This window comes from Fundulus heteroclitus, chromosome 8 (genome assembly GCF_011125445.2).
Source record: "Fundulus heteroclitus isolate FHET01 chromosome 8, MU-UCD_Fhet_4.1, whole genome shotgun sequence".
In the NCBI taxonomy this organism is placed as follows: domain Eukaryota; kingdom Metazoa; phylum Chordata; class Actinopteri; order Cyprinodontiformes; family Fundulidae; genus Fundulus; species Fundulus heteroclitus.
The window spans coordinates 31,643,126-31,670,522 of record NC_046368.1 but is presented as its reverse complement, the minus strand read 5'-3'; the positions used below and the strand labels follow the sequence as shown (position 1 = coordinate 31,670,522).

Below are 27,397 nucleotides of genomic sequence, written 5' to 3'. Positions count from 1 at the left end.
CCTGCCGCTGTGCTGGCATCGGAGCCATTATGAGGCGCCATTGTTTGACGAGCAGTGAATTAGTCACACGTGCCTGCCACTGTGGTGTTTTTGTTCCAGTTAAAGCGAAACTTCAGCAGCGGCAACCATCCCCGGGACGCCCGGTCTCCAACGGAGGACGGAGTGGAGCAGACGGCGATCAAAGTTTCCCTCAAATGTCCAATCACGTTCAGACGAATCCAGCTGCCAGCCAGAGGCCACGACTGCAGGCACATACAGGTGAGGTCCCACCTGCCACGCACTCCGCGATTGGTCCCAATGGCTTCTAACATGGAGCGGCCCTGTCTGTCTCTTGAAGTGCTTTGACCTGGAGTCTTATTTGCAACTGAACTGTGAAAGAGGGACGTGGAGGTGTCCTGTGTGCAAGTAGGTCCAGTCGCAACATTCGTATCAAATCCACTTTTGTCAGCATGGACCGTAAGTGACTGGTTGCTCCTCTTGTTTGCAGTAAAACGGCTTTGCTCGAAGGCCTGGAGGTCGACCAGTACATGCTCGGGATTCTGGTCTACATACAGAGGTGAGTTGAAATTCTGAATGTTATATCTTATGATATAATGCTAGAGTACTGGTCAGTTTGAGCAGGGCTAGTTCTACAGTCCATATTACAGCCACAACACGATGCCTTTTATTTGTATTTTAACAGGTTTAACAACACACACAGCACATAGTTGTAAACCAAAGCGAAACTTTAGAATCCACAGGCAGTGGTAGTGGTAAACGTCACCACCATGAAACGTGGTGATGGAAGCATCATGATGCGTGGACAGGACTCCTAATCAGAGCTGATGGGAGGACGGAGGCAGCTATGCAGATGCTAGTCAGTCCTGAGAGAAAATCAAAGGCTTTTCAAAGTAAAAGTCTGTTGATCAGCCAGATCCTGAAAGTTTGGGCTCACGTGGAAAATGGTTTTGATTGGAAGCAACCGTAAACCTCCTCAATGAGAGCTCCGTCATCTAACAGAGATGTTGTGTCTCCTTTCCCACAGTTCGGATTATGAGGAGATCACCATCGACCCGGTGTGCGGCTGGAGGCCGGTTCCGGTGAAGCCTGACCTCCACATAAAGGAGGAGCCCGACGGCCCGGTCCTGAAACGCTGCCGCACAGTCAGTCCGAGTCACATGGTCCTGCCGAACGTGATGGAAATGATCGCAGCCCTGGGGCCCGCGTCGTCCCCGTACCAGAGTCTGAATCCAGGGGGCAGGAACACCCCCGACTACAGCCGGCCAGGTAGCTCTTCTGTGATAGAGCTTCACAATACGCTACAGAGAAGGCTGCCACCAGGCAGGCGCTGGAATAATCCACACATTAGCACACATCAGAGCTCCCGCACAACAAAGGTTTAATGCTAGCTGGAAGGATTTTTGGCCCTGCTGCTCCGGGCTGCTGACACACACGTGGAAGCAGAAGTGTCTGCCAACCTGCATGCTGAGCAGAAGTCATGTGTGCTTTGTTTTGCTCCTGTAGGAAGCCAGGGATTCTCCGGCCAAACAGGATTCACAGACTTCCCCAACACTCCTGGGACCCCGACGCTCGGAGAGTACACCTCCTCCGGACCACCAGGCCCCCTCCCCTACCAGTCTGAGCAGGTTAGCCTCTCAAATATAAAATACACAGATGTAGGAGTTGACACGATTTATTGCTAAAGTAGTCATACCCATTTGAACAGTTCATGTGTTTTCTCATGTCAGAACCACAAATCTTTATGTATTTTGTTGAGATTGGTTTTGATATATCCTGACTCTTGCCAGATGGATTTCTTTCCGCCGAGCTCCACACGTGTGCAGCCGTGTGTCAGGTTAGCGTTGATAGAGCAACATAAATTGGCGCATAACTGGAATGAAACGATAAATGGTTTTTAAATTAGAAATACAAATGTGTAAGGTGTGGCATGCATAGTGATGTGTAGGTACAGATTCTCTATACCTATGGGTCAGTACCTGTACTTAACGATATGTATTTTTGGTACTTTTGTGTGTTTCTGTAATAATAAATTGTAGTTTATTAATATAGTCTCTAAAATTTTCGATTTAACATATTTATTTCTCAATATATAAACTTGTTAAGATCTATAAAATTAACTTTATTCAATAAATTGTCGTTCTCTCCAGACAGCGACTGCAGAACCATTGGTGTTTTCACAGGAAGTCACTAACACACTAAGTCATTAACACAGGAGGAAGTCGCTAGATTTTTCCCTAGTCACCTTTTAGAGGACAGTCGCTGGATGGGTCTGAAAAGTCACTAAATATAGCGAGAAACTGACTAAAGTGGCAGCAGTGACTAGGTGCTCCCTCAGGTTAGAAGTATACTGCCAGCGGCAGGGGGGGCCAAACAGACCGTGTTGTCCTGGGCCCTAGCAAAGCTGTCAGCTGGCCTGCCGACGGGAGTCGGTCAGTACTAGGCCTGGGTGATAAATTGATTTTATCGATTAATTCGAAGTCCTAAAAGTGGAAATTGTTTTAGTAAAAGCTTGCAATGTTGAATATATGTTTATAAAAATATAGTCAAAAGAGGAAACTTTTTTTACCCCGGGTTTCTGCTACATGTATTTCATCGTGCCGCACCAAAATAACAGCTGTCACACATTCAGAATCAATTAGAAAATATGTGAAAACAATGCAAAGCATATGATATGGCTTAGCTACTGTATATTTGTGCACTTACTGTAATAATAATCAGAGTTTAAAATTAATTAAAATATCGTGAAATGTTAAAATTGGTTTAAAAACCAAATCCTCCCCCTCCTCGCTGCAAAGCTGCTAGTGAATGAAGCTGCTGGAGGCTACTGCGCTGCTCTGGTCTCAGTAGAGAAGGAACACTAGAGACGACAGTCCACTGTTTCCTACTTAGAGACTCATGTTTGACTTTTCAGACACCACTCTGTGTTTTTGGTGATTTAACAGCTCCACTTAAAAGCAACAACTGCTAGAGCTGTGTGGGACCTCCCTTTTCCCTCAGCTCTGTCTCACAGGCACAGGCAGCACTGTGGGAGTTTTGTCAAAAGGCAAGTTATTGCACTAATAATCACAACAGGGACACTCATCAATGTTCAAGAGGAACCTTATATTTATTTTTGACTTATTTTAAGGTTTGCACTTCAAGCTCAGTTGGAAAATTCATCTTGGGTTGTTCATTTATTTTTGGTGTCGAATAAAAACAAAGTTTATTTGAATGATTTCCTTGTTCCTAGTTTAACAAAAAAGATGATTATAATATATATATATATATATATATATATATATATATATATATATATATATATATATATATATATATATATATATATATATATATTAGGTATGCATGTGTGTATTTTTGGATGCAGCTGTTCAGTTTCTGGCTTCAGAGTTGCATTTGAGAAGATCAGACAGAAAACTAACAGCATCCAGAAGACCAAGAAACCCAGCAGACATGTCCGGGAGAGAGCTGTAGAGAAGTTTAGAGCAGGGTTGGTTGTAAAACATGTCCCAAGCTCTGTTCAGCCCAGCACCTGACATCTGACACAGATCCAAAGGGCTGAAGCCTCTGAACCATGCAGGGTGTTGTTTGGGGTCAGCTGCTTGGGGAACTGGAAATCAGCTCCAAACCTCTGGAATTATTTCATTGTTGCTTTCAGGCGGCCCACTCTGGAGGAATCGAACACTCGCACAGCATCCTGCAGCAGCACGTATCAGGAGTGCGTAACAGCCAGAGTCTAGGCGAGGCCGGCAGCCCGCTAGCACAGAGGAGCTCAGCTACACAGAACCCGCGGCTGCAGGGAGAAGGCGCCTTCGGCCTGGGCGCTTCAGCAGGGGAGGGGGCTGATCACGCTCTCGATGTGAGTAAGATCAGACAGAAAAAAGTCACTCCATTTCCAGTTTTAAGCTGTATTTATTGTGCTTTAATTGAACTGTTTATTTATAAAAACAAGTTTGGAGTGAATGCTGCTGCTCATCAGTCTGGCCATTTCCACCCGTGTGAAAGAATGTTATGCAGTAAGAAAACGAAACTCACAAGCAGTAGTAAGTTTCCTCTGGAGGGGATCATCCAGCAAGTTCATACTATGCAAAGCTCTTCAAAACTGACAACAATCAGTCCACAAACCTGAGTTAGCGTGTTAAAGACTAAGGAATAGAGCTGTAAAATAGAAACATAAAGACTTTAATAAGTGTTGCTTATCTCAGGGGGTTCAAGACACATACTGTGAAAAACAATGCTTTAGACTGATGAGACCAACTTTTCACCACAGTGCATGGGGCTACATTTATACCGTGGCAGTGTGATGGCCCACTGGTTAGGGCGGCCTGCGTGCGTTCTGAGAAGGCTGCAAGTACCCGGTTCAAACCCCACAGACCGCCACTAGGGGTCCCTGAGCAAACCCCTTCACCCCAGATTGCTCCCCACCTGCTGTAAGCTGCCTACTGCTCTTTAAGGGACGGTTTAGATGCAGAGGACGTACAACTGTAGTGACATGTGAAGATTTGTCATTACAGTGAAGTGCAATAGGTCACATATTAGTAGTTCTTCTGAGATAGTACTTTCCTTAAAATAAACCAGAAATAATTGAAACTGCTGGGTCACCTGTAGGTGTATCTCATATTGTAAAAGATCCTTTTATTTCTGTCGTTCAGTAAAAAAGTTTCAGGTTTTGATTTGAGTGACTGAAATAAAGCAACGTTTTAATGATGCACTAATTGGCCTGTAAAGTACTGAACCTGAAAAAGAATGAGTTTGCACTCTCATTGCAGCTATAAATAGCCCTTCTCTCTGAAACATATCGAGCGGTGTCTCTTATCTGATGGAACCAGAGCAATGAAAGCCTTTAACTCTCAGCGTGACCTTCAGTTTTACTGCACCACGGAGGCTTATCCTAGCTGGAGGTATCTGACCGGTTTAGGCCCAGTAGTTGTGATCAGTGTGTTTGTGTGTAGGTAATCTTAGCGAGGGTTTTCTTCACGCATGAGAGCAGCTTGCAGAATAAAGCAGATTTTTGTTCGCTGAAGCAACAAAGCCATGAGAATCAGAAGTTACCTCCAGGATCTCAGACTGTTTCTGTTTGTCGTCCAGCTTCTTCCTGAGCTGACCAACCCCGACGAGCTGCTGTCTTACCTGGGACCCCCCGACCTGCCGAACAACAACAACGACGACCTGCTGGCGCTGTTCGAGAACAACTGAGCTGCGTTGGGCGGGAGCCATCAGCTGAAGAGGGCGGCCAGCCCCTGTGTGTGCATACCAGTGTTTCTGTTTGTCTTTTGTCTTTAAGTGTCCTACTGTACTCTGAAGTCCTTTCAGTGCAGTGTAGAGGTGCATGAAGGAACGTGGTGAGTGAAGAAGAAAGCGCCTAGCAGGCACTGACTTCACGGGCCAGCATTTCAAACACAAGCACAAGCCTCAGACTGGAGGGGGGGGTGTTTATGAGAAAGACGATAGACGCTGAAGGATGCTTACATTAATGTTGTGTAGCTGCTTCATGTTAGAATATACGTTTAAATTATTTGGTCCAAAAGGAGCAGTTTCCCATCTGTAGGCCTGTCACTGCAGCCCTAAGACCTCAGTGCAAGCAAATTATAAACCTTATAGGCTTCATACTGAAGAAAACAAATTATATCTGGAGATTAAAGGTCCTCACACATACGACAACCAGCAATATTGTCACAATATGTAACTGAAAATCTATTTGATGTATTTGAAGATGCATCTCTGTGGTTTAGCTGACATGATTAAGTCTACCAGTTAAAATAAGCTGCTTATGTCTTTTCAAATCAAGCACCCTATTGGCTTATTGACGGGATGAGATTGTCACGGAATAAGCTCAAGTAGAAATACCGCAGTATAGAATTTGCACAAAAATGCACAACATGATGTTAAAAGGTTTTCTTTTTGACAGAAATCCACTGAATAGTTGTTTGAAGAATGATTCTTTGCACGGAATGATATACCAAACTGGTAGTCCAGAGTTACCACTGCTGTTATCACTGCTACTGGCTTTACGTAAGTGTAGGTGGCGTCCTGTACGGGGCGGGAAGGGATGATGTAGCAGACGCTGCTTTCATCAGCCTCACTCCGGCTTTTATTCCTCTCACAGCTGAAAAATTGGCTGGTAGAAAGAAAAAAACATTTTTAAACCATCAACTTTGCTTTTTAAAGCTGCACTGTGCAACCTTTAGCCACTGGGGGCGCTAGACCTGTAACTTCCCAGTTTAGCACCTCTGAAGGCCGCTAGCAGACCACTTTGGAGCAGCAGATTGAAACGTCATGGGGTCTGTCCCAATTCTGGGGCTGCATCTTTCGATGGGTGGACCACGAAAAAGAGAAGATGGGCTTGTGAAGGCGGTCTAGCCTCCGCCGGCTGAGACAGTGCAAAGCAGCTGTGAAGCTTTAAGAGAACCCGAAGATTAATCCCACTGTCTCCACTGCTTTGTAAAGTACTACATGTTTTTTAGTTTTTATTTTGCGAGCATTTTTAAATCAAGCGATATGTCAACAAACTGAGCAAATATTTCAGTTTAGCATAGCTAGCTTCACGCCTACAAACTTTTTAAAAGTTACTTTTATGTAACAGAAAGCGTAATAAATCCAACTTTATTCACAGTTTGAATCATGGTATAGGATTAGCCATCCTTCAAAATCGGGGAAAAGAAGGACACATTGGTAGGCCGCATTTGAAGGAGTCTTAGGATTCGTGAATTGGGACAGCCTTCGTCGCCGTGCTTTGACGTAATCGCCTATAAATCCGTCCTTCCAGGGATGCAGCCCCTGAACTGAGACACCCGTGTGGTTACTTGTAAAGAGGAGGCCACATTCACCCCTCTAGATTAAATCCTACATCAGAGAACATAAACATGTCTGATCAGGTAAGTGTCACATCTGCTTTGTTTTGTTACGTAAGTCAGACTGCTGTAACCCAGATTCCACGACATATCCGAACCTCTCTAGTTACATAGGCGAGTTTTTTAAGAAGGGCAGTCTGCACGGAGCATCGATAGGCAGCAAGCGCTGTATATTGACCTGAAAACTTTTTCAATATGTCTCAAATTAAGATACTACTTGGGTCAGACTTTACACCGTGACGCTTTTACAGCTATTTGGGGAAAAGCAGCTGCCTCAGAGGTCGTCTCTGTATGTGGGAAGACCTTTAGTTTTATGTGGCATTTCATGCTATTTTCATGCATCAAAGACATAAAAATCAAAACCAACACCATCCATTTGTCAGTGTCTAAATGATTCCCTCCTTCATTTCTCTGAATGCCAGGAAGACAGCTGGGAATGCATTGATGCAGGACTGGGATCTTGGGCAAAACAAAAGAAGCAAATTCTCTGTATTTTTAGCCTAAATGGCACTAAATAAATATTTTTAATGATTTCCACAAATCATACATTTAATTAGGATGGACAAATACACTTTAACACATCTTTATAAATTAATTTGACTTGCTGCCCCATCGTTTTTTATTTATATTGGCAGATTAAGATGCATTTAGAGCTCTAGTAAACCACGCATGTTTTCCAGACTGTATCTCTGATTTAGACGAGGTCACTAAAAAAGCGAAAGCAGAGAAAGTGCCTTAAAGTGCAGCGCCACTTTTGGCCAGTAGACTCCAGTGGAATATCAGTGTCAACCAGTCCTGTGCAGTACTAATGGATATATTTTTCTCACAGGTCATGAAGGGGATCAACCCTTCTGATGAGGTGCGGGCAGCTTTTTCCAAAGTGGTTTTGAATTTAAATTAGCATTTTCTTGCTAGAGAGATGCTTTGCCCAAGGCCTGAAAACTAGAATCCTCAAACTACAGGTGACCTCAAACCGACCTCTTCGATTGTTATGCATTTTTGCCTTTTTACAAAAAAATATATTTATGTTTGCATGCTACAAGAGCAGTTTGTCATGGGGGGGTCATAGATGTACACAGACATATTTGTTGGCTCCCTGGTTAGGATTTGTACACCTTTTTATTGAAGTAGTGAAAACTCAGAGATTCAATTTACGCACTTTTATTTACTATGAAAAAAGTACAAAGAAGGGGAAAAACCCCAATTTGTACCTCTAACAATGATGATCACGGTTTCTAAACCTCTGGAAACCAGAGTAGACAAGGACCCATATTTATGGTGCTGCCTTACAATGAGCAGCATGATGAGGGACAGGAGAAATCTCCAGAGTTCACCGATGGAGAGCTGCAGGGAATAGGGACATAATCGGGTGCGCTAGATCTCCAGAACAACCTTTGGACCCGGTGTACATGCAAACTAATTGGCAGATGTGCCTGAAAAAAAATCCTGTTTGTCCTACCATAACAAACATAAATGTGGGGTTTCTGTTCATTGTAACTGGGAACTTAACTGGAACATTTGGCTGAATCAACACCAGCAGTTCAGCAGGCACAACATGCCTTCTTCCATGAGCATCTCTGTCTCCAGACCTTAAATTTTAAAAAAAGTTCTAAGAATGTCCAGTGTCAGGAAACGGTACTGCAACAAAAGATGAATTTATTTTACAGCTCTTTACACTTCTTTACCAGGAGAGCCAACAAATTTGTCAACATCTACAAAACCCGCTTTTGAAAGTGGCCCGTTGCTTAGCGGGGACAATCGCTGTTGGTTTTGCTTTTTATGGGATTTATTGGAAACGTCACATTAGAAAGTAGAAAAAAAAGGGACAAACCAATGTTCAGGTAACGCTCATAAAGCAACGTTGCGTCGGAGGTTCGCTGGGTTTGCGACACGCTTCAGCACTGTGGAAGACAACCCCCGCCACACCAGCACCAACAACGTTCCTTCCCTCTGTCGAGGCTTTCAGAGCTGTGTGTGACGGTCTTTTCTGCCATTGTATGTTTTTAAATGGTTTGACATGTATAACCCTTCCACATGCGGGTTTATGTACTGTATAATCAGCTGTTTTCATTAGAGAACGTGTGTGTATCAAAAGAATTGTTAATCATGGTAACTTTAATGTCATTAGTTGGATAATGGATCATTGTTGGCACTGTATACATTCTATATGTTAGAAAACTATAAAGCTGTTGTAAAAACATCAGTGTCATGCACACATAGATACACGATGCATGTATGACAGAAACTAGTCCGCTGACACTAGGTCAGGCAGTTAAAGATGCAATGGACGGTTCCTGATTTTATTTTGTGACGCTGAAGGTTTTTCTTTTCTATGATCAGTTTTGCAACCGCGTCGTTTGTGGTTCTGCGTTGCCTTAACGAGGTAACTACAACAAAAAAAAAGGTTATTTGCCAATTTGAGCAACGGTGATATTATATTTGGAGATGATGGACTATTTAACTGCAAATTTGCTAGAAAGGAAGAGGGGGGAAAAAAAGCTTTTTTAAATATGTAAACTACTCCACATATTTTGTAACACATTGTAATTGCCATTATTTTCTATTTATTTTTTAATCATAAACATCATTGTACCCACATTTACTTTGTCCTCCCCCTAACCCCTGGATCTAAATTAAAAGTCCCTTTATTTGGCAAAAGAAAATGGAGTTTGATCTTTAATTTTTGTTGAATACTGTACTTGTTTTAGGTAGAGTATTTTTAATCCAACCATAAGCTTGTAAAATACCACAACAGATTTCCCACCTTCATTATTGATTAAATAAAGGTGGAGACATGTAGTAAAGCCGTGCCAAAAACTGATGCCGATTCCATGGGATTTCAGAAGCAACTCTGCAAATGAACCGATAATCCAATGCGCTTGATCGACCAATCATCAGCGAGTGAAATCTGTGCTTTGGGCAGCTTGCTGCAATGGGACAACCTTGGACAAGCAATTGTTGCTAACCATCAATCCAGTATGGGCTAGAAATTCTAGATCATTCTCAATTGGAAAACAGTAAAGACGATGTCAACATTCTCTGGAGTGGATGTGTTAGCAAATTCACTTCAGTGTCAGGGTGTGCAATGCTGAAAGAGATGGCTGAGATCAGAGAGCTCAATGATAGACTGATGTCATGTTAAAGGATTGTTGATGTTTAGACGAGTTTCCCGGAGAAAATTGCTTCTTTCTACAAAGAACATGGCAGCTATAACCTAGATTTGCACAGTTGCATCCAAGTGAATGACAAGACTCGTGGAGCAAAGTCCTTTGGGCAGATGAGATGAAAATATGCACCTTAAACCAGACCTAGCAAGCAAACACTAACACCTCATATCATGTCCAAAGCACGGCGGTGAAGGACTGATGATATGGGTCATTCTTTGCAGCTTCAGGACCTGGACATCGTGATGTCACCCAGGAACTCCTCTGGATGCCAACGTGTTCTGGAGACAAGCATGAGGCCTTCTCTCTGCCAGCTGAAGCTTGCCAGACACGGGGTTAATGCAAGCAATAAAAACAATGAAGGCAGACAGGGAACATAACTGCTGGGATGTCTGCAGGCTGATCAACCATTAGACATAATTAGTTTGAGAAATAACGACACGGTGGAGTCTGCTGTGTTTTCATGCACTTGTAAAATGATTTAAATCATTTTACAACCTACAAAAAGCTTTTTTTTTTTTTTTTTTTTACCATGCTTTATTTTTCACAATCACTGTAAATCTAAACTTTCTATTTTTAGACTCACATGGTGTTGTTTTTACCAGTTTATCCTCAAAGCTTTTGTTGCATTTTTTTTTTATCGGAAAAAGCAAAAAAACTAATGCTTCTGTTTCTTAATGAATTTATTTATTTGGAGTCGATTACGTCCTCCTTTGGTTGCTTTGGCTCACTGCCTCGCCTCCGGGGGTTGTCATGGAGCTACATCTACCAATTAGCGGGCTCACTCGGCCTAAACCCGCCTATCTGGATTCCTATTGGTCCATTGTGAAGTCTCTCCTAGGAGGGGTTTATTAAGTGGCTGTCGGAGAGTTTTCCGTCACCTGCGAACAAAACTAAAACCGAGGCAACGCAACGAGTTGTCTCTGCGTCTTCCTCGCATCCTTTCCTAGCTTCACAGCCATGGCAAATCCCAGAGTTTTCTTTGACATCGCTATTGATGGCGGAGACGCTGGAAGGATTATCATGGAGGTAAGCTGAAGCTGTTTATTTGTGGCTGTGTTTAGGACTGAGGCTGGTGGTGCTGAGAATGTTTCCCCGTCATCAGCGATGACACTTATAACAGCGCCGTAAACATCAGGAAGGAAAAAAGCCTGGACAAATGCTTAGATTTCTATTCCTCATCCTGATCGTCCAAAAGATCCATCCATCCATCCCTTCTTCCTCCCACTCACCCACCCAGCCATCTATCCCTTCATCCATCCATCTAACCCACCCATCCATCCATCCTCCCACCTGTCCTTCCATCCAGCCACCCACCCATCCATCCAGCCATCCCTTCATCCACCCACTCACCTATCCTTCCGTCCATCCATCCATCCTCCCACCTGTCCTTCCATCCAGCCACCCACCCATCCATCCATCCAGCCATCCCTTCATCCACCCACTCACCTATCCTTCCGTCCATCCATCCACCCATCCAACCATCCTTTCATCTACCCACCCATCCATCATCCCTTCATCCAGCCATACATACATCAGTTCATCCTCCATCTTTCATTTGCCATTCTTTCATTATCCATCCATTAGTTCATCCACCACTCCTTCATCCGTGCACATATATTATTGCTAAATTGTTAAGACGTGTTCATTCCTTGAATGCAAAGTACATTTTCCCCTATTTACACTTGACTTTTATCTGTCTAAAACAGGGGCAAAATCGTAGTTACACTTAGTAATGAATAAATAAAGTTCTGACTTGATAAGTTGCATCCTTGCATGGTTTTACAGTGTGCCTGCATTACTAAAGGAGCCTCTCAATAAATTAGCATGTCATCGATAGTTGATTTAACGCTTCGGTCTTCACTTCATCATATCAACCTCATCAGAGCTGATTTTATTTCTGGAATTCAATTTAAAAAAAGTTAAACTTTAGATTTGACAGATTAGTTACACACAGAGGGATATATTTAGATGTTCAGTGATGAAAAAAATTTAACACAACATAAATGGTCATCATAGGCTTACTCCATCATGACGGCTGCCTCGCTGACCATCGCTGACATGCTCCACAAAGAGGAAAAGCCACAGAAGATTGCTAAAGCCAATCAGCTATTCACATAGGGATGCATCCACGAGTCTCAAAGGAAAGTTTAGTGGAAGGAAAAAGCTTTGGTAGAAAAAGGTTCACCAGCAAGAGTGATAATCCCAACCATGAGAGGATTGTGAACAAAAGCCCATGTAAGAGTTAGAGGGAGATTTATAAGGCATGGAGCTAGAGCTCACACCCCCAAGATGTGTCTATTGATAGGAATCTATACACCAGCTTTACTCTAGAACTGAATTGCTGGAATGGATGAACTTCTCGAAGATAATCTCATTTCTTAAGACGAGCCTGTATTCTGACTGTGGTTTGTTTTCACAGCTGCGAGCGGACGTGGTCCCAAAGACTGCAGGTGGGTGAGCTTGAAAGCAAACCTTTTCTGCCTAAAGCTCTAACCGCAGAGCTGCTGTTGTTTGTTCCCTCCCTGCTCGCCTAAAACGGATCCATGGCTGGTTGGGGACGTCCGCGTTAATCCTCACGTTCTACGCGTACGGTCAGGGATGTGGGCGATGCAGGAAGTGGGCTCAATGCATCCATCAAGTGTCCCTCAAGATGTTAGTCAGAGTAAATAATTCAAAGAGCTGTTAGGCGCTGCTACAGCTGGCATTAATACTAATGGGAAGGAGAGAAAAAACAATGCAGAGAGCCAAGTGGTTGCCTGTAGATCTTTGGGTTTACAAGTTCTGAGCAAGACGGAGAGAGCAAAGGGAGTCTCTCATTCAGGATGTTCCTGGGAAGTGAACCTGCATGATGCATCAGTGTCTGACTGTGCCGTGTTGCTATTCTTAGTCATATGACCTATTTACTCACTAAGTGCAAGGAAGATGGCCTTTATGTTCTGTGTATCCATAAAGCAGTTCCAGGGCCTTCTGTTGGTCACAATAAGGCCCTCATGAATGAGAGTCATAGTACGGCCTCCGGCACCACGGATTAGACAGCAGCCAGGGAACAAAAAACAAGTCTAAAAAGATGACAACTGGGATCAAAAAAAGAGCAAAACCTACAGATAAGAAGGAAAAGTGAGATAAAAACAAAGCCAGTGAAGAATAAGACTACTGAAGACATCAATATGGGATTACCTACAGCTCCGGCACCAACCCACCAGTGGATCTCGTTTGATACTTTATTCCATGGACAATGATTTAAATTTTATTTAAAGCATACGAATATGTATATTTTTTGTTGCTTTATTAGATTTTATGCTTGGTACTATTTCATGTTCAATGGACTCTGAAACGGGAAGTAAAAAGAGGGAAAAAAAGGAGAGTAACAGATAAGACAAAATACTAAAAGGGAGAAAGGTGAAAGAGGAGAAAGGGAGAGAGTTATATAACATCCTCTGAGTCTGCTTCTACACCTGCAAAGAGAGATATAAAAAGAACAGCAAAACCAACCGATAAGGTATTACAGGTACAAACAACCAACACCTTGATACTATAAATGAAGAATATACAGTACTATTTAATACAAAATGTATAAAGTACCAGCTGAAGATAATAATAGGGGTTTTCTGTATAGAAGTGAATCTGTAAGTACCTGAATCCAAGCACCTGCAGCTTTTTCTGCGTTGCAGTCTGTTTGTATCTATGTATATTCTTGTACATTTACATGCCCTGCCCTGTTATGTACTTGCATGCTGTTTTCTCTATTCTTTATTCTTTACTTTCCCCATTATCTCGTTTCAGATCTGCTGAGGCACAATTTCGTCTACGTTAACATGGAAAAACAATACAGATGTTGAACTCTGAACCGTGACGTTTCTGTTTTACAGAAAACTTCCGGGCCCTGTGCACTGGTGAGAAAGGATTCGGTTACAAAGGGTCCAGCTTCCATCGTGTAATCCCCAAGTTCATGTGCCAGGTAGAGTTAAAGCAGGAAGTGTTGCTGCCAATCACATCGCTCTGGCTCAATCCAAAAGGCTTCTTTTTTTATTTTTATTTCTCCTCTTCAGGGTGGAGACTTCACCAACCACGACGGAACCGGGGGCAAATCCATCTACGGCGAGAAGTTCCCCGATGAGAACTTCCAGCTGAAGCACAAAGGAATGGGGACCCTGTCCATGGCCAACGCAGGGCGCAACACCAACGGCTCCCAGTTCTTCATCTGCACAGGCTCCACTGACTGGTGAGTGACCGGCTGTGACTCTCTCTCACAGCTCCAGCCGGTGCTTCCTGCGCTGACCGGCCTGCTGATCCCCCTGTGCAGGCTGAACGGGAAGCACGTGGTGTTTGGCAGCGTTGTGGAGGGCGTCGACGTCGTCAAGGCCATAGAGAAGCAAGGCACAAAGAACGGCACGCCCAAAGCCAAGGTTGTGATTGCTGACTGTGGTGAGTTAAAATAGAGGCTGGCAGCGGGTTAGCCTGCTCGCTCTAACGTTACCGGATCAACAGTCTTCCTGTTGGACTCCTTGTCTACTGTGTTAACGTTTGTGCTGGGATATTTTGTAGCTTCTGTAATCTTTCCCTGGAGGACGATGTTTGTTACGAGCATCCGCATTAATGATACTGCTGCTGGCGTTAATAAAAGACTTAAAAACCCAGGCGCTGTGTATGTTTCTGTTCCTTTCCCCTCTTGACATCTACGTGTTACATCATTAAGGTCTTCTCAGGAAATAAAATCTGTCCATCCATCCATTTCAAGATGAAAGTGTTGAAGCCAACAAAAAAAACACCCATTTCTGTGAAGTACTTTCCAGTTGAACGACTCGCCGAGTCATCGGTTTAGAGACTAGCTGGTCCTAACCCTGTCTCTTCTTATTATAAGACTTCTTTTTATTATATAGAACATGGTTATGACCATAGCATCACCTGCTTCGATAAAGTTGCATTATTCCTACATTATGGTACAAAAAATATATACAAATGTTTGCAGAGAAGTAAATTAATTTAACTGTAAAATGACTTCTTTTTACTGTTGTTTAAATTCTGTGGTGTTCCTTCTTATTCTGGCATTGAGTAACCGGATAAAGTTGCTTTAAAAGGAAAACTGCCTCTGTGCTATATTTGAAACAAAAAAACCCTCACACAAACTTTGTGTTAAGGCCAGTTTTTCACACCTTGATGCAAAAATCCTTATTCACCAAATAGCTGCAGCTCATTGGAGGAAGCCCCTCTACAGATTCCCAACTGGATTTAGGTCTGGACCATTTGGATAGGTGGCTAAGCTTTGATCTGAACTGTTCCAGTGAAGTTCTAGCAGCATGTTGAGGGTTGTTTTCAGTCTGCAAAGGGAAACCTCTGCCCCAGTCTCAGAGGTTTGCTGCTTCCAGTGGATTTTGTTCCAGGATTTGCACGTTTCTAAGGACTTCCAAGCTTCCATCCAGCCATCTCTCATCAGGTCCCTGCTGAAAAAAAGCATGCGTGTTCAGTCTGATTTCCCCGGGTTATTCTTATTCCACCTCACCAATTATTTTGCATGTAGGCCAACAAAGTTACATTTTGGTCTGGTCTGACCAGAGCACATGCTTGCTGTGTCCAATACATGGTTTTTGCAATCCTTTCACAGAACTTCTATCTTTCCTTGAAGAGCAGCTTTCATCTTGTGTCTCTTCCTGAAAAGCCGGATCAGTGGAGTCCATGAGTACTAGCTGTCCTGTCAATAAATTCTCCAACCTGAGCAGTGGATCTCTGCAGCTCCTCCAGAGTTACCATGAGCCTCTTGGTGGCTTCTAGGATTTAAATAATCTCTTTGTCTGGCCTGCAGCCAGCCAGGTGTTGGTAGGTTTGGACTCTGTTTACTAGTTGGGTGATTCTGGAGGCAACTGAGTGCACAGCATTCTATTTAGGGGAATCAAAATAAAGATGTATTTATTACAAAAAACACAGAAAAACATTGTAAAGAGATTACTTATTCATTTCTTTATTCATGACCGATTACAGCATTTATCAAAACAAAGACAATTATAATTTTTTCACTGTAAAAAGACCAAGTTGAAGAACACAGATTAAGGCATGAGCATCTCCTTTTCCGGTTTTCGCCTTCAGGGAATCACAAAGACAGTGAGACGAAGAAAATACAAAGTTTTCCTGCAGAAAGCTCTCTGCTAGAAACCACAGGATTCTAATCAGGAACTGAGACCAACAACAAGTCACATCACAACAAAATCACAAACACAAAACACACCACAGGAAAGCTGAAAACCCCAAATGAAAATACTTCACTACGGCTTCTTTTAGGAGAGTTCTCTTCTTTTTGTCCACTGCCGTCTCTATGTTAGTAGCTTAGCTTATTCGGATCAGCAGATAATGCTGTTAAAACGACATCATATAGGTTCCTTTGTCAAAAGGACAACACTGAGCAGAAGTAACGTCAGACCTTTGAGGTTTAACCTAAGCTTTAAGAAAATGTTTCTGTTTAGATACCCATGGGATGCTGTTAGCTTAGACGCTAGGTCAACATTAAAACACAGAAGATGTGAAAGGCGGACACCGTCTGGAAACTAGCACATTGTAAACAGATCCAAAGGACGCCATGAACCTGCTAGTGTGTGCTTGGTGTCGCCCCGTTTGAGGGAATTTTCACGTTTCCTCTTGGACCCAAACACCGGTGAGTTAGGTTGTTTTGCAGGCAGCACTGGGATCGGCGGCGGTGCCACTTCGGGCCACAGCGCGGCGAAGGAATGGAGCCGTGGCCTTAGTTGTTGGTCCTCTGTGAGCTACGCTAGGATGCCAACCACAGCATAACACTGAGGCGGTTTTTAAACGTCTGATTATGTCCGTCTCATAATGTCAGCGTTCAGAGCAGGCCGACGTTCAAAACAAGCGTAAATACCGACAGAATATGTTCTGTTTTACAGAAAGTGATTTGACAAAACGTCCAAATACGGCGCTAAACCCTGAAAGCAGGGGTGGCTGATGACTCAAGAGATTAGGCAGCCTAGAATTAGAAACATAAAAAGACGTGTTGAGGGATCAGGCTCTATTTGAAGCTTTAAAATGCTTTAAAACATTTGTCGCAGAGTACTTTTAATCTTGGCGGGGATACAGATTACAATAGCAAAGTACTTGTGATTGAATTCAAAGGTGAACTACACTAAGAGAATTGCCTGTGTTTCAACACACCAGTTCTGGTTTTAGATGGGGTTTTTCTGTAAAGATACAGAGAATTAAAACGTCCACATATGCGGTCCGATTACAGGTCAGGACAAAAACCTGGGATGGTCTTCAGGGACTGCATGTTGCAGTTGTACTGCTGTACCACTGAGACACGAACCGAGAGATTCTAATAACTAAAGCTATTTATTCAAATGTGTTTTTATGTTCTTGGCTTAACCTCAGCCTCATAGTCTTAAATCAAAAGCACCCTCTGCTTGAACGACGAGTGAAAATGGGACTAGATGAGGCATAGATTAGATGTTGCCGTCTTCTCGTCAAAGGTATGACACGATCTATTAACGACAGCAATCGATGATATCTGACTTTTAACACCTTTGTTAAGGTTCAGTCTGGATGGGACCCCTTTATAGCACAACATCCCCAGCAGTGACCTCTGTGGGTAGGCAATCAGGTTGACACGTTTTCTAAGCCAACATTTAAAGGTCTGATGAAATAACGTACCTGGTCACTTCACTGAAACTTCTGAGGAGCCAGTCTCCCTAAAGTGAGATTTTTACAGTAAGCTGGTTCTCTGGGAATTCTGGGAATCATCCAGCCTGTGTCTTTGCTTTACATATTCTAAGACTTTACAAATCCAAACATTAATTTTTTTATGTACATTTCAGCTATGAGAAATTCTCACCCTAACATCCTGCTCATAGACGGCACAAAAAATAAGTGAATAAGATCCAGAAACTATGTTTCCAACACTGTAATTGAGGTATTAAACAACACCATTTCACAGAGGACATTTAAAAAGCTGGCTTAAACTGGCCTAAATGTTTAAGTAACGGAGCATACTGGGTCTGACTGGGCCCTGAACGCTGAACGCTGTCCAGTCCGCCAGGCAGTTTGTAGCTTTGGCGGTGGCACATGTCTGCTACTGTTCTGTGACGCGGTCCAAGAGACCCTCACGGTCAATAATACACTTAGACGCGCACTAGACTGGACCTAGTGCTAACGGACGTAAATGAAATACCTGTTGATAGTGTTCTGCAGTAAACCAAGAACGGAAATCTAGTCGCACTGAAGTGAAATCTCTGTTCTTATTTCTGATAATACCAAATGGCTACAAAGCTTTGCTGGTTTAGATCTGTAGTTCAACTGCTGCATGATTTAGTAGCTCAGGGCCCTTGCCTTGTTTTATGTTTCATCAAGGTTAAAAGGAATGGTCTGAGTAAGCTAAGGTAAACTGATCCCAGCTCCAGTGCAGAGCTGCATGATGATGTCTTCAGGCAAAGTGAACGTGGAAGTGGTTGCTGTTTCCACTCAGCAGCTGAACCGGACTCTCAGCCTGGCCTCCGTGGAGCAGCTGGCTCTCCCGTTCTCTAAGGACACCTGCGTTTAGGTGCCAGGGTTCTTCTCTCCTCAATAGCTACATTCCGTGTTCAGACTGCAGAGTCGTCCTGCAATTTAGACTTGTGCATCCGCCATCTTCCTACTTTTCATCTCCAGCCTCAGGTGCACAGCATACCTCTAACAGGACTTACAATAAAAACGAACACCTGCCAGTGATTGGTCGACGGAGCAAGCTGGAAGGAAGTGGTTAAGGGAGCGAGAAGCTGCCACCCGTGTCCCCTGGAATGTGATAAGTTTAAAATCGCTCAAGTCGGGGAGACGAGGAGGAGGAGGAAGGGATGAAGATAGGAAGGATGCGAGCCAACCAAGGAGGAATTAGAAACGAAGCAGGCTTTTACCAAGACTACCTGTAAAACAAATCTACCTTAATGTGATAAACACGCATTGGAAAGAGTGTTTTTCTTCTTTTGTCTCGTGTATTTTCAAGACTTTAGTTGTGCTTTTACAGGACTTTGTTCAATGTTCTGCCCAACCATGTCCAGGAGGGTTGAGATCAGGATGGCAGCCTAGAAGACGGAGAGGCTGGAACTCAAAGGCATCTCTCTAATCTACTATGTGATTTCTGTGGGATCTAAACATTAATACTGATACTGTACTCATTTCCCCATCAGGTCGCCGTCTGTTTGTCTTTAAAATGTCCACAGTCATCTCTCCCTGATGGGGAGCGTTTAGTCTGGAGGGAGACGATGCCATGCTGCTGCACTCTCCGGGTAAAACGGGTATCTGAACCGGATGTTTGTAAAATAAAATAAAAACACATGACCTGAAAGTGGCACCCTCTGCTGCTTCCCTGAGGGTTTCCCTGATTTTCCCATCAGTAAAAAAAATGCGTTAAATGAATGTTTGAATGCTTTAAAGGACAGCGTGAGGCTGTTATTGTGCAGACTGTCGAGTCCCTCCACTGGTCAGTCTGACGGGTTTAGAGCTTTCGCTGAAGAAACCATTCGGAGAGCGGGACCCTAGAGGACTACTGCAGTAAACGGGCAGAACGGATCACAAACAAACGGTTCGTCCAGCGTCCGCTCAGCGGTTGCTACTCAGAGCCACCACGCTGGAAAAGACACGAGTTGCTCTGAATTTGTCTGTCTGTGTGGATGGCTGCTACCTTGGCTTGTGTGTGTGTGTGTGTGTGTGTGTGTGTGTGTGTGTGTGTGTGTGTGTGTGTGTGTGTGTGTGTGTGTGTGTGTGTGTGTTTTCAGCTCTGCGGCGACGTCTTGCGGCTCTCTCTCAGGATGCCATCCAGGCCGTTGAGTTGGCGGAGGAAGCCTCGGTTAGGGATGACTCCCCGGTGATCTTTCACCGTCCTGATGGCCTCCACCAGCGTCAGGTTCTGTCTGATCATCAGGTAGGCCAGCACCAGAGTGGCAGAGCGGCTGACTCCCACCGTGCAGTGGACCAGCACCTTACCTGCACACATGCGCCCATGCAGGGGTCAACATCTGGGTCAGTCACAGAAGAGCCACACAACAGAGATTGCAAATGAAAAAACGGCTGTTGTCAGTAAAAACCGGGGTTTGATCTGAGGGAGAGCTGCCGCAAGGTTGAGCTTCAGCCGCGAATGTCTGCCATAAAAAAGTCTACGTTCAGTTTTCTTTACTTATCTTTATCCTTGCAGACCCAAGTTTACGGTTCATCCACCCTCCCATCTCAATTGGACCTACAGCGCTTTGCAAGCAGGGTCCTAAATTAACCACTCGCCAGACGCCAAATGAGAGTAAATTTTCCGTTTGGCGTGTACATTTCAGAGAGCTAGCTGCCACATGGTGAGTAAATGTTTGTACCAAGTAAGTCATGTTTTTCAGTCATTTGGGTAGATGCTTCTTTATGTTCCTCTGCTGTCCGCTCGTATGACAACAAACGCACACAAACACTCGCACATGTGACGCGAGAACCACAGCAACTATGCCATGTCCGTTTGCTAACAACTAGTGTTTAGCTCAGGCTAATTACGTAGCGGAATTATGTGGACATATTTAGCAGGAGTCAGTCAGACTTACTTTGGACAGTAAAAAATATGCTTGGCCGGTTGATTTTTACATCTACCAGTCAACTTGGCCGGTGAATCAGGAAGTTAATTTCGGACGCTGCAAGTATTCACACCCCTTGAACGTTTTCCCGTTTTGTCACATTATCGGCACAAACGTATTTCATTGGGACTTTATGTGCCAGAACGTATTTGTGACATTAAAGGAAAATCATGCATAGTTTATCAAGCATATTTGTGTACAGCTCTCATACCGCTGCCTAAAAAGTGCTAAAACGGAGCGCTGTTCAGTCCGTCATCCAGATAGGGAAACAGTATGGCCCCACTACACACCTACCAAGACATGAACACCAACCTGAACCGACAGGCTGGTGCAATCAGAGGAGCAGCAAAGAGGCCCGTGGTGACTCTGGGGGAGCTGCGGCACTCTGGTGTGAAAATCTGACCGCACACTCCGAGCATGACCAGGAGTGTTTGGGCTACATGCGAAACGCAGTCTGCCAAGGAAGACCGACACTCACCGTGCACCCCCGCCCCCAAAGCATGGCGGGAGGAGAATCGTGCTGTTGTGAGGACCGTCAGAGTCAACGGGGAGACGGATCCAGGCCGCACAAGACCTGAGACCAGAGAGGAGTTTCGCCTTCCGGCAGAAAAACGCTGCGCGTCATTTTCTTTTCCTCTTCACGGTTAAAAGACGTATTTGTGTCGGTCTTACGCATTAAAGGTCAGTAAAGTATGTTGGAAGTCGGCGGCTGTAACAAGACGTATGAATGCGTTGACAAGGCACTGTGTGCATTAAACCAGTAACCACCTTCCCTCAGACCTCCTGATTCTTTACATCCGACTGCTTTCACTTATCGTTGCACTTCTTTTACATTAATACTGATACTCGTATTAAATCCTGTTGATGCTGGATAACCAAGAATAAATGTACCCCAGCAGACGGTTGGTTACTTTCAGGTTGAGTTTATGCTGCTGCAATAAAAGAATGATTGCTTTGAATATTTTTACAGATGGTAACCAGGGATGCCAACGGGTGCGGAGGACACTGTTGGTCACCATTTTAATCATGTGTGGAGGGGAAGTTCTGGCAGGGTTGGGTTGGGTCTACAGCTTGTTTTACAGTTCCTGGTCCTTTGGGATCTGTCTCAGCGTTTCTTTTTGCGGCCTCTTCATGAGCCGGGGTTCAGGCTCCACTCACAGCGCTCCTGGTTAGCGCTGATCAAACGTACATCGCTAGCTGGCTGCACGCGTGCCCACACGTTTACGGACTTACCTCCGCCTGAGAGGGCTTTGTGGATGAACTCGGCCGCTGGGTAGAAGTTGACGCTCATGTCAAAGGACGGGGAGTCGTGAGCCTCGATCCCGTGGTAGGTGATGTTCATTCCCGCGTAATACTCGGCTCCGCCCCGCCACTTGCTCTGCGCGCAGTTCAGGATGTGCGTGATCCCGAGCCGGGCCAGCTCACGGCGGTCTGACGCCATGTTCCTGGGGAGAAGAGCGTGGTGACAGCGTTTTCAACAGAGGCCAGCGGGTGCAGCAGCTCTGAAGAAGGCGATGGATTCTCAGTCTGAAACGTGTCCATGAATCAATGAAATTAGTTGAAAGGCTTGGGGAGGGACTTTTAAAGTGTTACTTTTGTTCACTTGTCTCTATGTAGTAACTTTTGGGGGTGAAAAAGGGGTGGGGCTGGAGATTTTCTTTCTTTAGAGGCTTGAATTTCCCACTATGCATTTTCTTTAACTTAGGTATTGACTTAAAGTACAAACATTCTTTCAAAATATAGAAACAAAGTAAAAACATCACCAAATATGAATGATTGTCATTTTATAACAGTTGTTCTGAGCCACTCTCTCTCTTTCTCAAGCGGCATCTCTCATTATCTTAAGGTCCACCACCCAATCCATAACCACTGTCATCATTGCAGATAAATAGAAATAGCACAATAGAAAAAAATATTTAAGCCGTCATTTAAACGTTACAAAAATCCTGCAACTGTTGAGCTGTTACTGGGACAAAAAAACCCTCAACTCTATCCGCCACAAACGCGTTTTCTTCTGTTTATTGTTTTTGGATCCTGCCAGCAGAACCGGGACCTTATTGGAAATTTCGGAGAATATGATCACACACTGCGACTAAGTAACCAAATCACCGTCTGATCCGAGACTTGTTGGGTGAAAGGTCATTTTCCTGTGGTTCGCAGATTCTTTAAAACTCCGTTTGGAACATATTAAATCTTTATTCCATTTGTGAAATCCCAAAAATTTCACAATTCTTCTTTATGCTGCTCCTAATTGGCCAAAACAAGCTCCACCCTGCAATCAGAGGAGGCAACACACACACACACACACACACACACACACACACACAGACCTGTGCACAACCCCGTGGACCTGTCTCTGCTTCCATGTGGTTCTGGCCGGGGAACTCTTCCATGGAGGCCATTTTTGGTATTCTCTCTTTTCATATTGCTGAATAATGAACATTAACCATAACTGAAGCAGGTGAGGCTCTTCTATGATAGGCCGCATCTTCAAAGTGAGCTATCAGAGAACTTTTTGCAAAGGTTCTGCACTGTTCCCTGTTTTCTTCATGTGTGGACAAAGGCTCTGATTGTGGTTCCCTGCAGTCCAGAATCTTTAGAAATGGCTTTGCAACCGTTTACCGACTGATAGATGTCACCGGCTATGTTTAAATAGTTATTGAAATAAAGGTCCAATTAGAAAAAACGCTTTATGTAAACACGGTCATTGGAAAATGGAGACCGGATGAAGCTTGATCAGAATGAAATTTGAACTTTGGTGGTTTATGCCGATTCTTCCGAACAGTGTCCATCTGAACGCTTGTTCGGATCATGTCATTGGGACTGGGGCAACGTGACATATTTCCTCCGTCAGTGGCAAGACACTGTCAGGGAAGCAAGACGTTGATTTGCTTCTGCTCTCTCTCTGTAACAAGGGGAGACTAGCAGCGCGTTACTGAGCCTGCAGCGGTATTAGTGAATGCATTAGTGAATCTATCTATCTATCTATCTATCTATCTATCTATCTATCTATCTATCTATCTATCTATCTATCTATCTATCTATCTATCTATCTATCTATCTATCTATCTATGTATCTATCTATCTATCTATCACAAACGCGTTTTCTTCTGTTTATTGTTTTTGGATCCTGCGAGCAGAACCGGGACCTTATTGGTCCCGGTTATATATATATATATATATATATATATATATATATATATATATATATATATATATATATATATATATATATATATCTCCATCTATTCCATCCATTTTCCAAACCGCTTAATCCCTCATGGGGTCGCGGGGGTTGCTGGTGCCTATCTCCAGCGTTCACTGGGCGAGAGGCGGATGAAGCCGATGTTTCAGAAGGCAGCTTTTAAACAGACCTGCAGATTTGTGATTCTTCTGACTCGATCATTTCAGTGTTTTGGCTAGAGGTCCCAGAGTTTCGTATACAGAAATGCTTTGGTCTGCCTTGAAGTCACTGTGAACTGTAAACGATCTATTTTACGTTTTTTATTTGCAGAATCATTTTATATATATATATATGCATCTGTACCTGGCATTACCAAGGCTGCGGAACTTTCACAACTCAACGTAAATGCCTTTTTGCACCATTATTTTTGCACATAAAAATGGTTTAAACATTCTCCTGCACACTGTGATTGCACACTGTTTTTCTCCTGCATTGTTTACATGTTTACATTTTGATCACTGCTGCACTTTATATTGTAATGTTGCCTTATTCCACTGCACAGCTTTATGAAACGAAATTTCGTTCTGTATGCACTCTGTACATACAAAATGACCAATAAAGCCTATGTCTAAGTCTATTATATACACATTGTCAGCACACTGACCGGGAACCGCTCCTGGATCCTGACACATATCGGTAAATATTAATTATCGGACATAACCACAATGTTGATGTCTGATATTGATATCTGCCCAGATTTTGATATTGTTTTGAACTAACCAGCATTCGCCACGTGTCACATGCTCTGCGCATCGCCACAGCAGCCAACACCCATGTGACACAAAGACACACTATTACATTCTGGCTTCTGCAGAGTGGATCCAGGAGTTTTGCGCACATAAACACTTCGTTTCTCGCCGGTCCTTAAATTTCTTTCAATGTTTGTAGCTTTTTGAGCTCTTTGAGCCTACCTCCGTGTTGTCAGACGGGTTTTATTTAAGTGATGTTTTGATTTTACACGTCCGTCAGCTAGAAGGCCTGAGCTTCACACCACAACATCTGGTTAATTAGAGTAAATTCTTGATTGAAAATGATATTATTACACAGGGCCAAGGAGGTTTGAATAGCTATTTCTACCTAAATAAATGAAATCCTCACATTTGTTATCTATGTACTCAGGTTGTCTTTGACATTAAAAAGTGTTTGTTGATTTTAATGATCTCACAAAAAAAAAAAAAAAAAAAAAACCTGAGAAGCTGAATGAAGCTGTAAGAGGGCAAAGACTTTGTCACAGCAGCACCATGTAACGGCGAGACCAGGACTGAATGACTTTGGTCTGAACTTCTAGTTCCTGTGAAGCCAGTCTGGTGTGACATGCATGGGGCAGAGAAAGAGGGGCCCCTCCTGAGCAGTTTACTCCAGGAGCCCCCCCACAGACCCCCCCCCACAGACCCCTGGGACCTCCCACTCACTGATCTCCAATGTAGAGCCTGGGCCACACTTCGTCGGCGTGGTTGCAGGCCGTCTTGCCCGTGTACAGCAGCCTCTCCAGCTCGGACACCGTCGGGGTCTGGGAGTCGCGCTCGGACTCCTTTCGGCTCGGAGACCTGGAGCTGCTCCGGGACCGGGAGAACCGGGACATGAACGCCATTTATTCTGGACAAAGAGCCAAGAAGAGCGGCCGTTTATCGCATGGAGCTGCGTTTAAAGAGTCAGATATGACCTGTAGCTACAGCGAGGCGGGAAAAAAAAAAAAAAAAAAAAACTTACTTTGACACTTTTGCTTCATGTTCTCTTCAGAACCAAATGCCGCTGCTGCAGCTAGAAACGAACCGTGTGTGTGTGTTGTTGTTTTTTTCTGTACCGCGGTATTGTCTGCTTCTCCGGCTCAGAAGACGAGCGGGTGGCGCTGCTCCGCGGCCATGTTGACTCATGTAGTGGATGTGGGAGGAAGGAAGGATGCTGATGAGACTCCGGCTGCTTCTCAGCATCCACCAAGAATCTCCCCCGCCCGCCGCCGCCGCCGCCGCGTCTCCATCCTCGCAACAAGTCTTCGTTAAACCCACGGTGACCGCCGCCTTTTAGCAGTGAAACACAGGCTGTTTACTCCAGCAATGCAGACAGCTCCATCCGCGCTCCCGCCAGTCCGGGTTCTCTGTGGTTTCTTGGAAAACAATGGAGGTTATTTTGCGCCGTTTTATGCGCACGTATGGCGGAGAGCGCCCCGCTCTGACCTCTGTCGCCATCTGCTGGACAAAAGGTAGAACTTCATCAACAGGGCCCTCTCACAACCTCTGATGTTCTGGAGGTTTCGATCACGTCCCGAGGCCCTCGGAAGCAGGACGTTCAGTTTAACTGGTTGTAAACCCGGGTTTTGTCGGTTTAATATCTATTTTCATTTATATAGTATCATCTTCCAGCAGATTCACCATGTCAGTCTGACTGATATTTCAGAAATTATGACCCAAGTCTGATCACAAACAAAGCAAAAAAAAAATAAAATAAATAAATAAATTCAAACAGAGCTGCAAAGTATGGAATACAAAGTAAAGAAACCTGTTAACACAAGGTACAAAAATATACCATTCCCAAAAAAGGTAGGTCAAGGCACTAAATATAAAAAGATATTCTAAAATTCAATATGTAAACTATTCATTAAGGATATTTTAGTGATATTATAATAAAACAACATACCAGGTATTTGAAAACCTATTCAACTTAAAATAAACTTTCATTAACATCCACTTGTTGGTTTTAAAATAATGTACAAAAAGGTCTAAAAACCACCCATCCGTTGTCTACACCCGCTTGTCTTTGCAGGGTCGGTAGGGGAGCTGGTGCCCATCTCCAGCAGTCTTTGGGCAAGACTTGGGTTACATCCTGGACAGATTGACTGTCCAGGGTGTAACTCACAGGGCAACTAGAGACAGGGCAAACAGTCATGCATACATATATGTAGCTTAGGGAGACCAGTCAACTTTGGTGCTGCCCAAGTCCACTACTCCAGAGCTACTACTCTGCAACATTCAGTTGCGTCCCTTCTCTGACACACATAGATCAAATGGCTGCAGTCCCTCATCAGCATGCCATTAAAGGCTGCAGAGGCCTAGTAATGAACCTCTCTTAGTATTAGGTGCGTTAGAGAAGAGGTGCATCTGGGCGTTGCAGGATAGTAGCTCTCCAGGATTTAACTAGGGAACTCCTGGTTTGACCAAAAACTGTCAGAGGAGGCCAGAGGACCCGGGCCAACTCCAGTCCAAAAGACCCCAGACTGGGATTTGAATCCAAGGCGGCCGGTGCTTGCAACTGATCCACCTTAAACATCGTGCAACTATTCAGTCCTTGCAAAAGTATCACCACTTGAACATTTTTTACATTTCGTCACGTTACAACCTCACACTTTAAAATATTTTGTTGTCATTTCTGCCACCTAAATCACAAGTCTTTTGTAGCCTCGAACAGGTTTTCCTCCACAATTGTGAGATTCCAGAATAGACCATTCCTCCATCCAGCTCTGACCAGCTTCCCTGTCCCTGATGCCAGCCCTGAGCTGTGGATCTCTGCAACTCCAGCACAGTTCCTATGTGCATCTCGAATGCTTCTTTGATCAATGCTCTCATT

At 44.0% G+C, this 27,397-nt stretch overlaps 3 protein-coding genes across 6 annotated transcripts in view; 2 read left to right on the top strand and 1 right to left on the bottom strand.

Moving 5' to 3' along the window:
* The window catches only part of LOC118564032 (zinc finger MIZ domain-containing protein 2-like), a 10,643-nt gene extending 1,132 nt beyond the window's left edge, over nucleotides 1-9,511 (top strand). The window contains exons 2-8 of the mRNA XM_036140724.1: nucleotides 100-258; nucleotides 338-405; nucleotides 488-556; nucleotides 1,025-1,266; nucleotides 1,504-1,625; nucleotides 3,656-3,856; nucleotides 5,086-9,511. Of these exons, the coding sequence (XP_035996617.1) occupies nucleotides 100-258; nucleotides 338-405; nucleotides 488-556; nucleotides 1,025-1,266; nucleotides 1,504-1,625; nucleotides 3,656-3,856; nucleotides 5,086-5,193 (969 nt within the window). The 3' untranslated portion in view covers nucleotides 5,194-9,511. The remainder of the gene's footprint in view (nucleotides 1-99; nucleotides 259-337; nucleotides 406-487; nucleotides 557-1,024; nucleotides 1,267-1,503; nucleotides 1,626-3,655; nucleotides 3,857-5,085) is intronic.
* A 1,371-nt stretch (nucleotides 9,512-10,882) lies between these two features.
* Nucleotides 10,883-14,652, top strand: ppiab (peptidylprolyl isomerase Ab (cyclophilin A)). Its single transcript, XM_012851515.3, has 5 exons — nucleotides 10,883-11,041; nucleotides 12,435-12,465; nucleotides 13,885-13,973; nucleotides 14,065-14,237; nucleotides 14,319-14,652. The coding sequence occupies exons 1-5, from the start codon at nucleotides 10,973-10,975 to the stop codon at nucleotides 14,452-14,454; spliced, it is 498 nt and encodes a 165-aa protein (XP_012706969.1). The 5' UTR covers nucleotides 10,883-10,972; the 3' UTR covers nucleotides 14,455-14,652.
* Nucleotides 14,653-15,947: 1,295 nt separating this feature from the next.
* Nucleotides 15,948-26,008, bottom strand: LOC105916880 (dual specificity phosphatase 26). Of its 4 annotated transcripts, none has more exons than XM_036140595.1 (5): nucleotides 25,641-26,007; nucleotides 25,249-25,432; nucleotides 21,826-22,037; nucleotides 19,759-19,972; nucleotides 15,948-19,716 (listed from the first exon to the last, which is right to left on the bottom strand). In XM_036140595.1, exons 2-4 carry the CDS (start codon nucleotides 25,425-25,427, stop codon nucleotides 19,761-19,763), a joined length of 603 nt encoding a protein of 200 aa, XP_035996488.1. In that variant the 5' UTR covers nucleotides 25,428-25,432; nucleotides 25,641-26,007; the 3' UTR covers nucleotides 15,948-19,716; nucleotides 19,759-19,760. The 4 variants fall into 4 exon arrangements, with proteins under 4 accessions (XP_035996488.1, XP_035996490.1, XP_012706968.1 ...); XM_036140597.1 differs by having other exon boundaries at nucleotides 15,948-19,708; XM_012851514.3 differs by having other exon boundaries at nucleotides 15,948-19,972; nucleotides 25,547-26,008.
* Nucleotides 26,009-27,397: the final 1,389 nt, after the last annotated feature.

Coding starts and splice junctions, on each gene's coding strand:
- ppiab (XM_012851515.3), top strand. CDS start 10,973: ATGGCAAATCCCAGAGTTTTCTTTGACATCGCTATTGATGGCGGAGAC. Junction 11,042..12,434: donor CTGGAAGGATTATCATGGAG/GTAAGCTGAAGC, acceptor TTGTTTTCACAG/CTGCGAGCGGACGTGGTCCC. Junction 12,466..13,884: donor CGTGGTCCCAAAGACTGCAG/GTGGGTGAGCTT, acceptor TCTGTTTTACAG/AAAACTTCCGGGCCCTGTGC.
- LOC105916880 (XM_012851514.3), bottom strand. CDS start 25,427: ATGGCGTTCATGTCCCGGTTCTCCCGGTCCCGGAGCAGCTCCAGGTCT. Junction 22,038..25,248: donor AGGCTCTACATTGGAGATCA/GTGAGTGGGAGG, acceptor TCTTCTCCCCAG/GAACATGGCGTCAGACCGCC. Junction 19,973..21,825: donor CAAAGCCCTCTCAGGCGGAG/GTAAGTCCGTAA, acceptor GCATGTGTGCAG/GTAAGGTGCTGGTCCACTGC.